At 33.4% G+C, this 14,258-nt stretch overlaps 1 protein-coding gene across 4 annotated transcripts in view; it reads left to right on the forward strand.

Annotated features, from left to right (window-relative positions):
• CCSER1 (coiled-coil serine rich protein 1) overlaps nucleotides 1–14,258 on the forward strand; it is a 1,210,612-nt gene that overhangs the window by 146,372 nt on the left and 1,049,982 nt on the right. For all 4 annotated transcript variants that reach the window (XM_060094716.1, XM_060094688.1, XM_060094698.1 and 1 more), the window contains exon 2: nucleotides 12,450–13,814. In XM_060094716.1, the coding sequence (XP_059950699.1) occupies nucleotides 12,491–13,814 (1,324 nt within the window). In that variant the 5' untranslated portion in view covers nucleotides 12,450–12,490. The remainder of the gene's footprint in view (nucleotides 1–12,449; nucleotides 13,815–14,258) is intronic.

The raw sequence follows: 14,258 nt of genomic DNA on the forward strand, positions 1-14,258 counted from the left end.
TGATACTATATTATATCTGAGGATTTTTTTACTAAAATATCATATGAAATAAAAGTCATGCCTCTTTTTCCCCTAGATTCTAAAATCTATACCCCTGTTCTAATTCATGAATTACAAAAAACAGAATTTTAAATAATGAAAGTTTGAAAATATATATATGATTTAGTCAAGTTCAGTGATTACACAGGCAAATACAAGGTAAGTGGAAGAAACTTACTATCATATTTCTAATTTGATCATGTAACAAACAGATTGCATTCCCAGATGTACTTTTGCTCTCTTTTTTATAAAATACACTATATCTGTTTATAATGGGACATTATTTTTATCTTCCTATTTATGGGACAATACTGAATCTAGTTATTAACTTTGAACTATAAAAAATGATATTCAGAATGACATTTTATTGTCAGGTGTGTGTATTTATCCTGCATTTCACAGATTTTGTGCATGTATTTTAATGAATTAGAGGGCCTCACAAAATTCATCTATTCAGTCCTCTAGTTTTATGAATGGGGAAGCAGTTCAAGAGAAATTAGATCCACAGATATATTGTGAAACAATGTCATTGCTGAATGTGACCATTATATGTTGAGTTCAGAAACAACACTTAAAAAAAGGACAGGGGTTCCCTGGTGGCGCAGTGGTTGGGAGTCCGCCTGCCGATGCAGGGGACACGGGTTCGTGCCCCGGTCCGGGAAGATCCCACATGCCGCGGAGCGGTTGGGCCCGTGAGCCATGGCCGCTGAGCCTGCGCGTCTGGAGCCTGTGCTCCGCAACGGGAGAGGCCACAATAGGGAGAGGCCCGCGTACCGCAAAAAAAAAAAAAAAAAAAAAAGGACAGATCTAAGATTCTGTTTTTAAAATGATTCTGACAGAATTTGTACTTCATGCCAACATATAACTGAATGGAAATTGGTATATTCTTTAATACACCACCATTTGTATTATAAAGAATACAACTACAACAGTATTTATAACGAAAGCGAGGCAGTAATGATTTGCAGATATACTCATTTCTTTTTTTCCCCCTTACCAGACCAATACTGACTTTCAATTTATTCATCTAACATTTATATTTGAACTGGACCATACATTGAAATGTTCGATTCTGTATTACTCCATATGCTGATTTGTATTGTCAAGTGTCTGTATTACTGATATTTTGTACACAGACCCAGACATACACATATTTATGAATGTTGAGTGTATTAACTTTTAAATTTAATTTCCTAATATATATTCTAATTTGTATTTCAAAAATTCTTTTCCTATAGTTTTTGTATTATCTTACATTGATACATAATTTTCCTTATTCATATTTGTGTCTGTGACCATGAGCTATTCTGTGCAATATTGTAAGAAAAATTTTAAAATTAAGTGATAGATATTTACAACATATAACAGGAACAAGATATGCTACCAGCTTTATACACCTTTTGCACTATTTTTTTCCCTACAAAGCAACATATGATCTACTATTATTTCAAAAACAATGAAAAACTATTGGCAAATAAATAATAAATTTGAATTGATATATATGAATGTGAATTTCCTTTAACAGATACCTTATTATATTGTCTATATAAAAGTTAAAAACTAAAAAACTCTTATTTTTGCTAGAAAAAAAGATTTAATTTGAAAATGCATTTGGAGACTTTAAGACTGTAATTTTTCATTTACATAAAAGTCTTTGTGATATTTTTAATTAACTGCCCAATAAATCTTAAATTGGTTTTGAAAGTTACAAGAAAAAAAATTGACTTTATTGCTATAAAGGAAGATCTTCTGCACCCTCTGCTGGTATGTTTGCACAACTACAGGTTATTTATTTTAAACTTGGTAATTTTCTTTTTAGTAAAAAAATAAATTTGAGGCAAATCCAGTGATTTTAGTATTTAGAAAACAAACTGTTATAAATGTCTAAATGAAGCATTCCTTTGAAGTAAGGGAATATAAACCGACTTGTTTGGTTCGTTTACTAGCCTTCAAAAGAATTATATAATGGCATCAATTTATTGTTAATGAGAAAAAGTCATAATGTCACATGTTTCCAAATCATATAATTCCAATTTATTAGCCAACTATATAATCTGTGGTGGTTTAATGTTTGTATTATGGAAATACTAAAACGTTAAAAAGATTGTGAAAAGCCTGGAACACATTATTTGTGTCTGAACTATCACTGACAACAGTTAGATGAATTATCATATGGTAAAGGAATAGTGAGTTTTTTTAAAAGGATGGAAGTAGCTTTCAATAGTGAAATAAAATAGAATTTGAGTTTTTAGAAAAGTAAATTTCAATTTATAAACATACATTTTGGACTGATGGTCACATAAAACATGAATTTTAGTGTTAAGAATGTAGGTTCATGAAAAATACAAAGTCTTTATATTAATGTAAGGATTCTTGGCACTTCTGTAGGTCTTATTTATTTCAATACTGTGTGTTACAATTTAAAAGATTTGAAGAGTTTATTAAAACACTCAGAATTGATTTTTGTATTTTGTCATATTTGGTCATATTATTTTTATAAAAATAATTTCCCACATTTTCATTCTCTTTCAGAGGCAGCTACTTTATTAATTTTTGTATACCCTTCAAATTACTTTTAATACATTTACATGCCTATAATTATGTAATTTTGATAGGCCATATGTTTTTATACTATTTTAATTTGAATTTTGTAAGTTCTAATTATAAAAGTAATGCATGAATTTATTTTCATTGTTGAAACTTCATAATATTTGTTACATTGATGCCCCCATTGATGACAACCCCCAGTACAAAAGCCCTCTTCAAGGATAATTCCTGTTCACACTTTGAAGTACATCCTTCCAGATTTTTTCTTATGCATTTACACACATATGAATCTGTAGAATATTTATTATTTTAAAATTTTCATAATACATCTGTAATTTACATAAATTGTATATAACATATCAGGTACTTGATCTTATTAATTAAATGCCTTGGAATTTTTTTTGTCAGATAATATGTTTTACCCTATATGTTTAGTTCTTGTCTGTTATGCCGTGGAATAGATAATGCCATATTTTACTTTTTCAAGTCTCCTATTAATGGACATTTATATTATTTTTAATTTCAACTGTTATAAACCTGACTTGAATGTCTCTATATATGTTTCTCATGTGTCTGTGTGCAGATATGTGAGTATTATTCTAGGGTAAATGCTGAGAAGTGAAATTACTTAATTTGATATTTTGACACATAATTTTCTACAATGATCTTAACAATTTGGACTTCTTCATAATTGTCTATAGGTACTCCTTCATTCGTTCAAACTTGATATTATTTAGTATTAAAATGTTATGGGTGAAAAATAGTATCTGTGGTTTTCTTGATTAATAATGGAGTTAAAATATCTGTTCATATGTTGATTAGTGATTTGTGTTTCTTCTATGAAATTCTTGTCTATATTCTTTGCTACCTTTTTTCCTATGTGTTGTCTGTTTCTTACTGGCTTGTAGGAGCTCTTTCTATATTCTCTAATTACTAACGGGTTTCAATATATTTTTATATATTCACTGGTAATTTGTATATCTTCTGGGATTTGCATGTTCATATTCTTTGCCCATTTATTTTTTTGTTTGAATTGTCTTATTCTTACTGATTTATAAGAATTCTTTGTATATTCCAGATATCAATCCTTTGCCTGTTTTATATGTTACAAATATTTTTCCCATTCCTTAGAGAAATCTACAAATAGTTGATTGGCAGGGAATACAGAAGACCTGCCACTGTCTCGAGGTATCAATAAGTGTTACAGATCCCAGGGGATTCATCTGAAGCTAGATGCCATTTTCAGCCACATCCTTTATTAGCTTTAGCCCTGTCCTATCATGCCTTCTTTCCTTACCTTCTCTTGAGAGTAATTCTCTAATAAATTGCTTGAATAAGGATTCCTTGCTAAAACATAAACAAGACGAAAAGACAGCCCTCGGAATGGAAGAAAATATTTGCAAATGAAGCAACTGACAAAGGATTAATCTCCAAAATTTACAAGCAGCTCAATATCAAAAAAACACACAACCCAGTTCAAAAATGGGCAGAAGACCTAAATAGACATTTCTCCAAATAAGATATCCAGATTGCCAACAAACACATGAGAGGATGCTCAACATCACTAATCATTAGAGAAATGCAAATCAAAACTACAGTGAGGTATCACCTCACACCAGTCAGAATGGCCATCATTAAATAAATCTACAAACAATAAATGCTGGAGAGGGTGTGGAGAAAAGGGAACCCTCTTGCACTGTTGGTGGGAATGTAAATTGTTATAGCCACTATGGAGAACAGTATGGAGGTTCCTTAAAACTAAAAATAGAACTACCATACAACCTAGCAATCCCACTACTGGGCATATACCCTGAGAAAACCATAATTCATAAAGAGTCATGTACCGCAATGTTCATTGCAGTTCTATTTACAATAGCCAGGACACGGAAGCAATCTAAGTGTCCACTGACAGATGAATGGATAAAGAAGATGTGGCACATATATACAATGGAATATTATTCAGCCATAAAACAAAACGAAATTGAGTTATTTGTAGTGAGGTGGATGGACCTAGAGTCTGTCAGAGTGAAGTAAGTCAGAAAGAGAAAAACAAATACCGTATGCTAACACATATATATGGAATCTAAAAAAAAAAAAAAAAAAGTTGTTCTGAAGAACCGAGGGGCAGGACAGGAATAAAGGTGCAGACATAGAGAATGGACTTGAGGATGCGGGGAGGGGGAAGGGTAAGCAGAGACGATGTGAGAGTGGCATGGACATATATACACTATCAAATGTAAAATAGCTAGCTAGTGAGAAGCACCCGCATAGCACAGGGAGATCAGCTCAGTGCTTTGTCACCAACTAGAGGGGTGGGATAGGGAGGGTGGGATAGGGAGGGAGAAGCAAGAGGGAGGAGATATGGGGATATATGTATATGTATAGCTGATTCACTTTGTTATAAAGCAGAAACTAACACACCACTGTAAAGCTATTATACTCCAATAAAGATGTTTAAAAAAAAAAGAATTCCTTGCTTAGGCTCTGTTTCTTAGAAACCTAACCTACAGCATTGCAAGGAATTTTTTTTCCAAAATAATATTTTAAGACCAAACCAAATTCTCCAATGTAAGAAGTAATAAAATTTTCTTTATTAACAAACATATATACTTTTGGATGTGTGCTATCCTCTCTAAAGTTGCATACTTGTTATGACATTTTCATTGTTCAACAAATTTATCAAATTCATTCTTTTGAGAATCATGTTCAGGGTCTGAGACAGTCTTTGCATATTCATAATATTGTCAGTTATTTGCTTCTTTAAGTCTGGATTATTTTGTTGAAAGTAAAAAAAATACTGAATAAGGGAACTTAATATTTACTTAATAAAAAATTGAAATGAATGTAGGCAGTTATATATATGTGTATTAATTAGCATATTAATTCCAAGCCCCAAGCCCATTGACATATGGGTACTCTGGCTTCTAACCTTCCTTTTTGTCCTATTCAAGATTGACTGGAAATGACAGTATTATTTGTCTACTAGTAGACAGAATTAGAACTTCAGCTGAGAGAAGTTGTGGGAGGTTATAAGCTAGTTAAAGTGTACTTGGCTGTGAAATAGTACAAGTATGGTTAATTTTTCTTGATAATTTATAGTTATTAAACATTTATCATGTGCTAGACCTTGTTCTAAGTGCTTTTTGGTTTTACTTATTAGATCATCACAAAATCTTTAAGATAGTTGCAACTATTATCCTCGTGAAAGCTCAAGGAGTTTAAATAACTTTTTAAGCCACTCTAAAGTCACACAGCTCTTAGGTGTAATGCTGAAATCAAATAGAGATATTTTTGCATGAGAGTCTTCTTTCTTAACAGTTATGCATTCATTGTATATAAATGCCAGAACATAAACTATAACGTTCTTTAAGTATAAATGTAGTCTCATTATTTACTTAAGCCTGGGTCACATGTAGATATGACTTTTAGACTTTTTTCTTCTTTCACTACTAACTTCTGTCTAATTTCTGGTCAAAATCCATTCTTTCTTTCTATGTTTCTCTTCTCCCTGTGTTGTCTCTTCTGGTCAGTGAAGAACTGAGATTATATCTGGCTGGGTTTCAAGATTACATGTCTTTCTAAATATGTATTATGGTCCCTGTCCTTCTATTAATTCAGACAAGGAATGCATAGGCTTCCCTAACTCCTGCTAGAATAATCTCTTTGAAATGTATTCCCCTTCCCTATTGTAACTGTTCCTATTATCATGCAATTTAGCACCATGCACTCTCTTTCTCTTTTTACCTAGGAGATTGATTTATTGATTTACAGATCCAATAAGGGACAACCTATCTCTGCTTACATGCAATTTTTAGGGTCAAATCATTTTGATATAAGCAAGCATTTCTGATATAAGCAGTTATTTGTTTGTATTATTTTCTTCTTTATTGTTGAAAATAACTTACTGTACTCAGTGTGGCTAAATTATATGCAAATTTAATAAATTGTTAATTAAACATCCAATCAATTATGTGATTTCTAACTTTTGCTGTCTTTGACTGACAGTCTCATTCTCTTCCCTGTGACCAATCAATAACCCACTTGGTCCTGATCAGTCATCCTTTTAATGTATCTCATATTGTCCTCACTAACCCTGCTGGTTGAAGTAGCCCTTGTCCATGTGTGTCAGTGATTTATCGTTAAAAATGCCTCTATTAGTTCCATATTTATTTAAATGAAAACAATAAAACATTTTAGAAATACATTTAAAGATAAATTACATCATAAAGTAAAATTAGGAGTATGGGATTAACAGATACACACTACTGTATATAAAATAGATAAGCAACAAGGATTTACTGTAAAACACGGGGAATGATATTCAATATCTTGTAATAGCCTATAATGGAAAACAATCTAAAAAATATATAAATATAACTGGATTACTTTGTGGTACACCTGAAACTAACACAATATTGCATATCAACTATACTTCAATTTTATAAAAAAGATTATTGGGGCTTCCCTGGTGGCGCAGTGGTTGAGAGTCCGCTTGCCGATGCAGAGGATACGGGTTCGTGCCCCGATCCGGGAAGATCCCACGTGCCGCGGAGCGGGTGGGCCCGTGAGCCATGGCCGCTGAACCTGCGCATCCGGAGCCTGTGCTCCGCAACGGGAGAGGCCACAACAATGAGAGGCCCGCGTATCGCAAAAAAAAAAAAAAAAAAAAAAAGATTATTGAAATGTAGATTGCATGAGCTTTGTAATAGAAAGAATCTGAGCTGGAGGGCTTTCCAGCTAAGCCATAACACCTATCAGGACTCATTTAAATTTGCATCAAAATGACATAATTAGATAAGATTGACTTGGAAGCTTATTCAAGCTATTATCTATTTAATTTTGGTGAAAATTCATCAGTGTCCTTTGATATGTTTACATATGATTTGTTTTCTGCCATTGCTTTCTTAATGTTGAAAGTTGTTACCTAGAGAGTATTTGGTTTCTGTGAACTTTCTTTTTTTCCATTTTCACCATGTATCATTGATTTTCTTTTAAGTGTGGTCATTTCGGCTGTCTCTGGTTATTTTCTGATATCTTTTCTCAGAGAGAATAGAACTGAGACTGTATTTAACTTATGCAACATTCCCCACAAACACTTCAAATATTGGTCATTGTTCTTAAATTCCAATAAAAATGTATACTTTAGGGATGTTTATCATAAGGGGTTAGAATACTGACCCCAATTTATACACCTCCACCTCCCCCCAAAATTTTTGATGATTTTTTAAGCAGTGATTGGGGCAGATTTTGAAAAGTAGCTCATTTTCATAATCACTCTATGTGCTGTACCATCATGCACCACTTGCTTGAATGCATTTCATTAAAAAAGAAAGAAAGTGCAAATTTACTCTGTACCAAGCAGAGTGTTAAGTTTCTTTGTGATGTTGTACCTTCCATCCTTAAAGAAAAATCACTATAAAATAATTATTATCTGTGTTCTCATTCATGCTACTGGTAAGTGGCAGAGCTTGGATTTGAAACCAAAATTTTTTTTATGCTGATAGCATGTCTGTGTAAAGGGTACTTTGTGTAGGCTTGTTTTTGCAATAATATACCACTAATTTTATTCAGTACTATCTCAGATGTGGGACATCAGGTCCCTTCATCATCTTTGGCTCACAGTGAAAAAATATGAGGGCTGTCCAAATTCTAGGAAAATAGAAAAATGACAGGAAAGAAAAAGATTAAGGGGGTTTTGTTTTGTTTCTCTTACCTGCGCAGATAGACATACCTGTTTTTGCATATGGTGATCAGTTTCCAAGATGATAGCTGTGAAACCCTTCAAGGTTATTTTATGTCTTGGTTAATGCCTTTGGAATTATGGAAAAAAAGTATAATTTTTTTCAGTGTATCTTACTTCTTTAAGGTATTTTACTTTTATTCTAATATTAAATAGGTAACAAATTAATGATCCATATAACCCCTTGAACTAGAATTTACATCTTTCTCAATCATGAAAATTAAGAAATTCAGCTCCAATTTTTTTCAGAATAGGTCTGCCATATAATGTGGTGCTCTATTAAGGGAAATGATAGTGTGTTTGCTAAGGTTGTAGAGATCACTGAATAAAGTACTTTCTGGGAGCTTTTTGTTAAATCGTGGTGCTCAAGAACAAAGGATCCTATTTTTTCAGTTGAGATCAAACTGAGTTTCATACCACTTCTAATACAGTCCGTCTGCATCTGTGGAGGTAGTATTGTCTACAAGTTAGTATAAGTTTTGTTTGTTTAGACAGCTTTAGAAGTATAATTAGAAGACACTGTTCTTACATACAGAATTTGTTTTTCCAAAGAAAATATTTATGGTAATAAAGGTCCCTGGACTATGGGCAGGTCTAATTCAGCCTGTATGTTTTTAGGATCTGTTATGATTAAAGTGACTCTGACTTCTGAACCAAGAAACATTAGATGAGAATTGAGAAAATATATTTTATCTGATTTGGAAATTTATAAAAATATATGAAAATATGTACAAGGTTTGCTAAGGAATTAAAGGAAATTGTTATAATAATAAATTTATAATAAAAATAAATTATCATGTTGTAATATTGTATTTGTCTTTCATGAATAAGTTGAAGTTGATTTGATGATATATTGTTATTCAACTCGTTAACATTGTCTTCAAATGTTAGCAAATTGTAGATATTGATTTTACAGTTTGAAAGACTTTCAGTTAACTCATGATTCTAAAAGTTGTAATTCAACATAATTAACCTCAAAATTGTAGCATTTCATTTTTGGTAGTGAGACAGAAAATATGTTTGTGTTTGAAATACCGTTGTGTTCAAGTGAAAACTTCATTTTATGAAATCCATTGACTCTATAAGTACTAATTGTGTATTAGGCACCTGGGGTCTCAAAGCAAAGCAGAAATGGCCTTTGCCATTAACAGGCTTAAGGTAGGGACTTCCCTGGAGGTGCAGTGGTTAAAAATCCACCTGCCAATGCAGGGGACATGGGTTCGATCCCTGGTCCGGGAAGACTCCACATGCCGCAGAGCAGCTAAGCCTGTGTGCCACAACTACTGAAGCCCACACGCCTAGAGCCCATGCTCCACAACAAGAGAAGCCACCGCAATGAGAAGCCCGTGCACTGCAACGAAGGGTAGCCCCTGCTCGCCACAACTAGAGAAAGCCCGCATGCAGCAACAAAGACCCAATGAAACCAAAAATAAAATTAATTTAAAAAAAGCTTAAGGTAAAATAGTAAAGTCAGATAGATAAACAGATGTTTACTATGTAAGATAATACTTGAGGATGCATAAAGGAGGAGTGCTAAGTCCAAAATGGAAGAGAGTAGGAAGGGGGATCAGAGATGGCATTCTGGAAGGGACCATGTTGTAGAACTAGGAATTTTACCACATCACAGTTGCTGGCAGGGCATTCCAAGCAGATGGTTCTACATCTGCTAATGCCTTGATGGTGAAAGTGAACAGAAAGTGGCAAGTAGTAATCAATTCAATTGGCGAATGAAATATGAGACATAGATTTTAAAGTCTTTTAAAAATATGGATAATTCCAACCTATAGATATTTTGTCTCTCTCATTTAGCTGGAATAAAGAACTTCATTTAAAAGACTATCTGCAGATAAAGTGAAACAAAAGATTTTTATCTCCAATAGATTTTATATCTATTCCATGTCATCCCATTCAATGTATAAATATCTCTGTGTATCTATGATGTTTTTACTTAAATTAAGACAGATATATTAGTAGCACATATGTACTGTAAACGGAAGTCTGGTTGTTTTCATTAAGAATTTTATTGTAATTCTTTTTTCTGAAAATTTTTCATTAGTTAAATCCTTTGAATACTTGCCTAAGAGACGTGGGATTTATTCACTCATTTATTTTTGATTGCTGATACAAGTGTAAGAAATACTAAAAAAAGGTCAAGAAATATTTCAGTATACATAAATTCTGAAGATATTTCAAAAATAATGCTAAATATCTTGACATGAATACATTGAAGGCCATAGGTTCACCACCAGCTGCAAATCATTATGGTTGATAATGCTCTTATTAGAGCAAAATTATTCACTGGGCATTAAATGGAGATAAATCTTGCCTATAAATAAAAAAATCACAGCTGAGAATGATGTTAATTAAAGCATTAGTAAGAGTGAAAGTGTAAACAAAATTGTATTATTTTTTGTATCCATTTCAGAACATCTAATCTGGGAGGAAAATGAGATAGTTTTAATTTATGAAAGACTTCACAAACTAAAATGTCTTTGTATTTTAAGCTTTCTTCAGCTAAAGCCTTGCAAGGATACTTAAATGTTTTAGAAGTGGTTCAAACATAGTTTGATTTAAATTCAAATTCAGTGAGTGCAATTAAAGATCATCCAATAAAAATCATGAAAGACAAATTGATTTTATATCATTTAGAACAAAATATCAAATATTTAAAAATGCATATGTGAAAGAGAAAATATTTTCCATTTTTGTCATACACTTTCTCAAGGACATAAAGTGTTTTACTTGATCAATCTAATAATTTATCTGCAAGAATGATAAAATGGAGGGCCTGTCATTTTATGTAGTATTTGTTATGTTAGATAGTTTTGGTTGCAATAAATAACAAAAAGAAACAGCATGATTCAAGTTGACAAAGCGGGGGTGTGCACATTATAGTTAAGGAATTAAGTAAAATTTAGAAACAAAGCAAAACAAAACAATATAGGAAACAAATCATGGCACATTATAAAAACCAGTGAAAAATAGCAGTCACCGTAAGAGAAAGATCTACCATACAACTAGTAATTTCTGAAGTGGAAACATATCTGGGCCTTCAGCCTAAGCTCTTGGCTTTTCACTCTAGTGAAAGCAGTGTATACCATGCTGATTATGAACTGACCCTGTGGTTAGATAATGCTTAGTTTCTTAGTCCTGCTTTAGCACTTATCAGCTGAGTGACATAGGCAACTTATCTTTCTGCTGTAAAGTGACCATAGTAATATCTACTTCTATAGTTACAAGCATTAAAAGAGATAACCTGTTTCAAGTACTTGGTGCATAACAATTAATGAACTGCAGCTGCCACCTTCTCCTCATCCTTCTTTGTCTTCATCATCAATACCCTGACATTAATATGGTTCATAAATTTTCTATGCTTCTGCTTTTCTCTGCATGTAGTCTCCACTTGTCTTAGCATTACCAGTTGAATTAGCTTTCATTTGTCTTTTCTTCAACTCATGGCTGTGGTTTCCTCATAACTTTATCTTGTTTATAACTCTACTTTAGATCCTTTATGATGTAGTTTACTTTCCTCTGCCAGTGGTCTAATTATCTCTAAACTTACTAAATCATAATTGAAGGGGAAGAATCTGTTCCAATTGGTTTTTTCTTTGAATAGAGATTCTAGGGTCAGGTCATACCTTAGTCTGGTCTGTGGTTCTGTTAAGCTCAGGTCAATTACTTGTTGAGCCCCATGGTACATCTGGTGCTGGCCAACAGAGGCAGTTGTGGGGCATTTTACCCAGAGAGCATTGATGGTGGCTGTCATGTGCCTACTAAATCTAAATAAATAAACATAAAAAGATTAAACAACTTACCAAATTATAGAACTGGTGTGAGTAGTAAGGCTGAGTCTTGAATAGTAATCTCGTGTCTCCCAATAAAAATTTAGACTTCAAATATTCTTGGTCATTGTGAAGTTGTGGCACCATTATAAAATTTCTATACAAATTATTGGATATTTTGCTACACAGAAATTCAGAAAATTCTTTGTCAGAATTTTACTATTTATTATTTTAGTATAACAAATTCTGTGTCATGAATGAAAAACCAGTATTATGTTTTAAAATATCTTATTTATAATTGAATTCTATTAACTTGTTCTATTTGTTTTAACTTTTCTCAGGTTGCTAAGTTGGCTATCACAGTGCAAGCCTTGGAGTCCCAATGGGGGACTCCGGATCAAGACGATCTACTCTGGTCTCCCGGTTGCCGATATTCAGAAGGAGCATTAGCAGAAAACATGATTCTCTTCCTTCTTCACCCTCCTCCAGTAATACAGTCGGTGTCCACAGTTCATCTCCTTCCAGCACTAACTCAAGCTCAGGTAGTACAGGTAAACGCAGGAGCCTCTTCCGTACTCCTTCCATTAGCTTCCATCATAAGAAGGGGAGTGAACCTAAGCAAGAACCTACCAACCAGAACCTTAGTATTTCAAATGGTGCTCAACCTGGTCACAGCAGTATGCAAAAACTGAGTTTGGAAGAACATACTAAAACCAGGGGAAGACATTCTGTTGGTTTTAGCAGTTCACGAAATAAGAAGATAACAAGATCTTTGACAGAGGATTTTGAAAGAGAAAAGGAGCACTCAACTAATAAGAATGTCTTTATAAATTGCCTAAGTTCTGGAAAAAGTGAGGGGGATGATTCTGGATTCACAGAAGAACAAACTCGCCGTTCCGTTAAGCAGTCAACAAAGAAGCTTCTTACTAAATCTTTTTCATCTCACTATAAATTTTCTAAGCCAGTTCCACAGAGCCAATCCATTTCATTGGTACAACAATCTGAATTCTCACTGGAAATTGCACAGTACCAAGAGAGGGAACCTGTATTACTAAGAGGTTCTCCATCGTGTTCTGTGGATGTAACAGAACGGGCGGGAAGCTCTTTACAATCTCCACTGCTTTCTGCTGATTTTACTACAGCTCAGACACCTTCAGAGTTCTTAGCCTTGACTGAAGATTCTGTGTCTGAAGCAGATGCATTTCCTAAAAGTGGAAGCATGGCATCCCACTGTGAGAACTTTGGCCACAGTGATTCTACCTCTCAGATTTCTCCCAATCCTGCTGCTGCTACAAAGACAACAATAGACCTTATGGGAACTGTTCCCTGTGCAATTATGTCTCCTGGGAAATACAGGTTAGAAGGTCGGTGTAGCACTGAATCTAAATCCTTACCAGAAACCTCTGCTGCTAATCAGAAGGAAGTGTTATTGCAAATCACTGAACTACCTGCTGTGAATGCGAGTGACTCAGAGATTCACCTATCAGCAGATACAAGAAGAGGAGACCATATGGTGATACAAAATGGTGAAACAATGCTGACAACAAGCTCCCCAAGGAAACTTGGATTTTATGAGCAACATAAAGCAATAGCTGAACGTGTTAAAGGGATCCATCCAATTTCAGATTCAAGGATAATACCCTCTTCCGGTGATCATTATATTTTAAACAAAACATCATATGGATACGATGCAAATCCTGCCAAAGGTATGATGTTTTCTCTGTATAATAAATGATATGAATTATAATTTTCATTATTTCTTCAATTTTCTTATTCTATCTCATGGAAACTACATTTTTCTTAGTTTTCACTCTTTAGTCTTCTATTTATAATTTGTCTCAAATCATTTCTCTGCTTAAACTTACTTCATTCGTATCATGCTGAAAATGTAATTCATCCATGTTACTTATTTTTCTTAGTTGTGTAATTCAGATTCTGACCCTCAGAAGAAAATGGAAGGAAATTAATTTTATTTGCAATGTGGCTTTATCTGAGATAAGGGCCATCTTTTTTTATAGTTCATGATAGAGTATTGGTATTTCCTAGTTAAAGAATAGATATAGCCCAGACACAATCATTATAAAAGAAATACATATAACTTAAATTATTTTTCCTATTTTAACAAAGTTTTTATTATTAAATAGGATCCA

This window comes from Mesoplodon densirostris, chromosome 1 (genome assembly GCF_025265405.1).
Source record: "Mesoplodon densirostris isolate mMesDen1 chromosome 1, mMesDen1 primary haplotype, whole genome shotgun sequence".
Taxonomy (NCBI): Eukaryota; Metazoa; Chordata; class Mammalia; order Artiodactyla; family Ziphiidae; genus Mesoplodon; species Mesoplodon densirostris.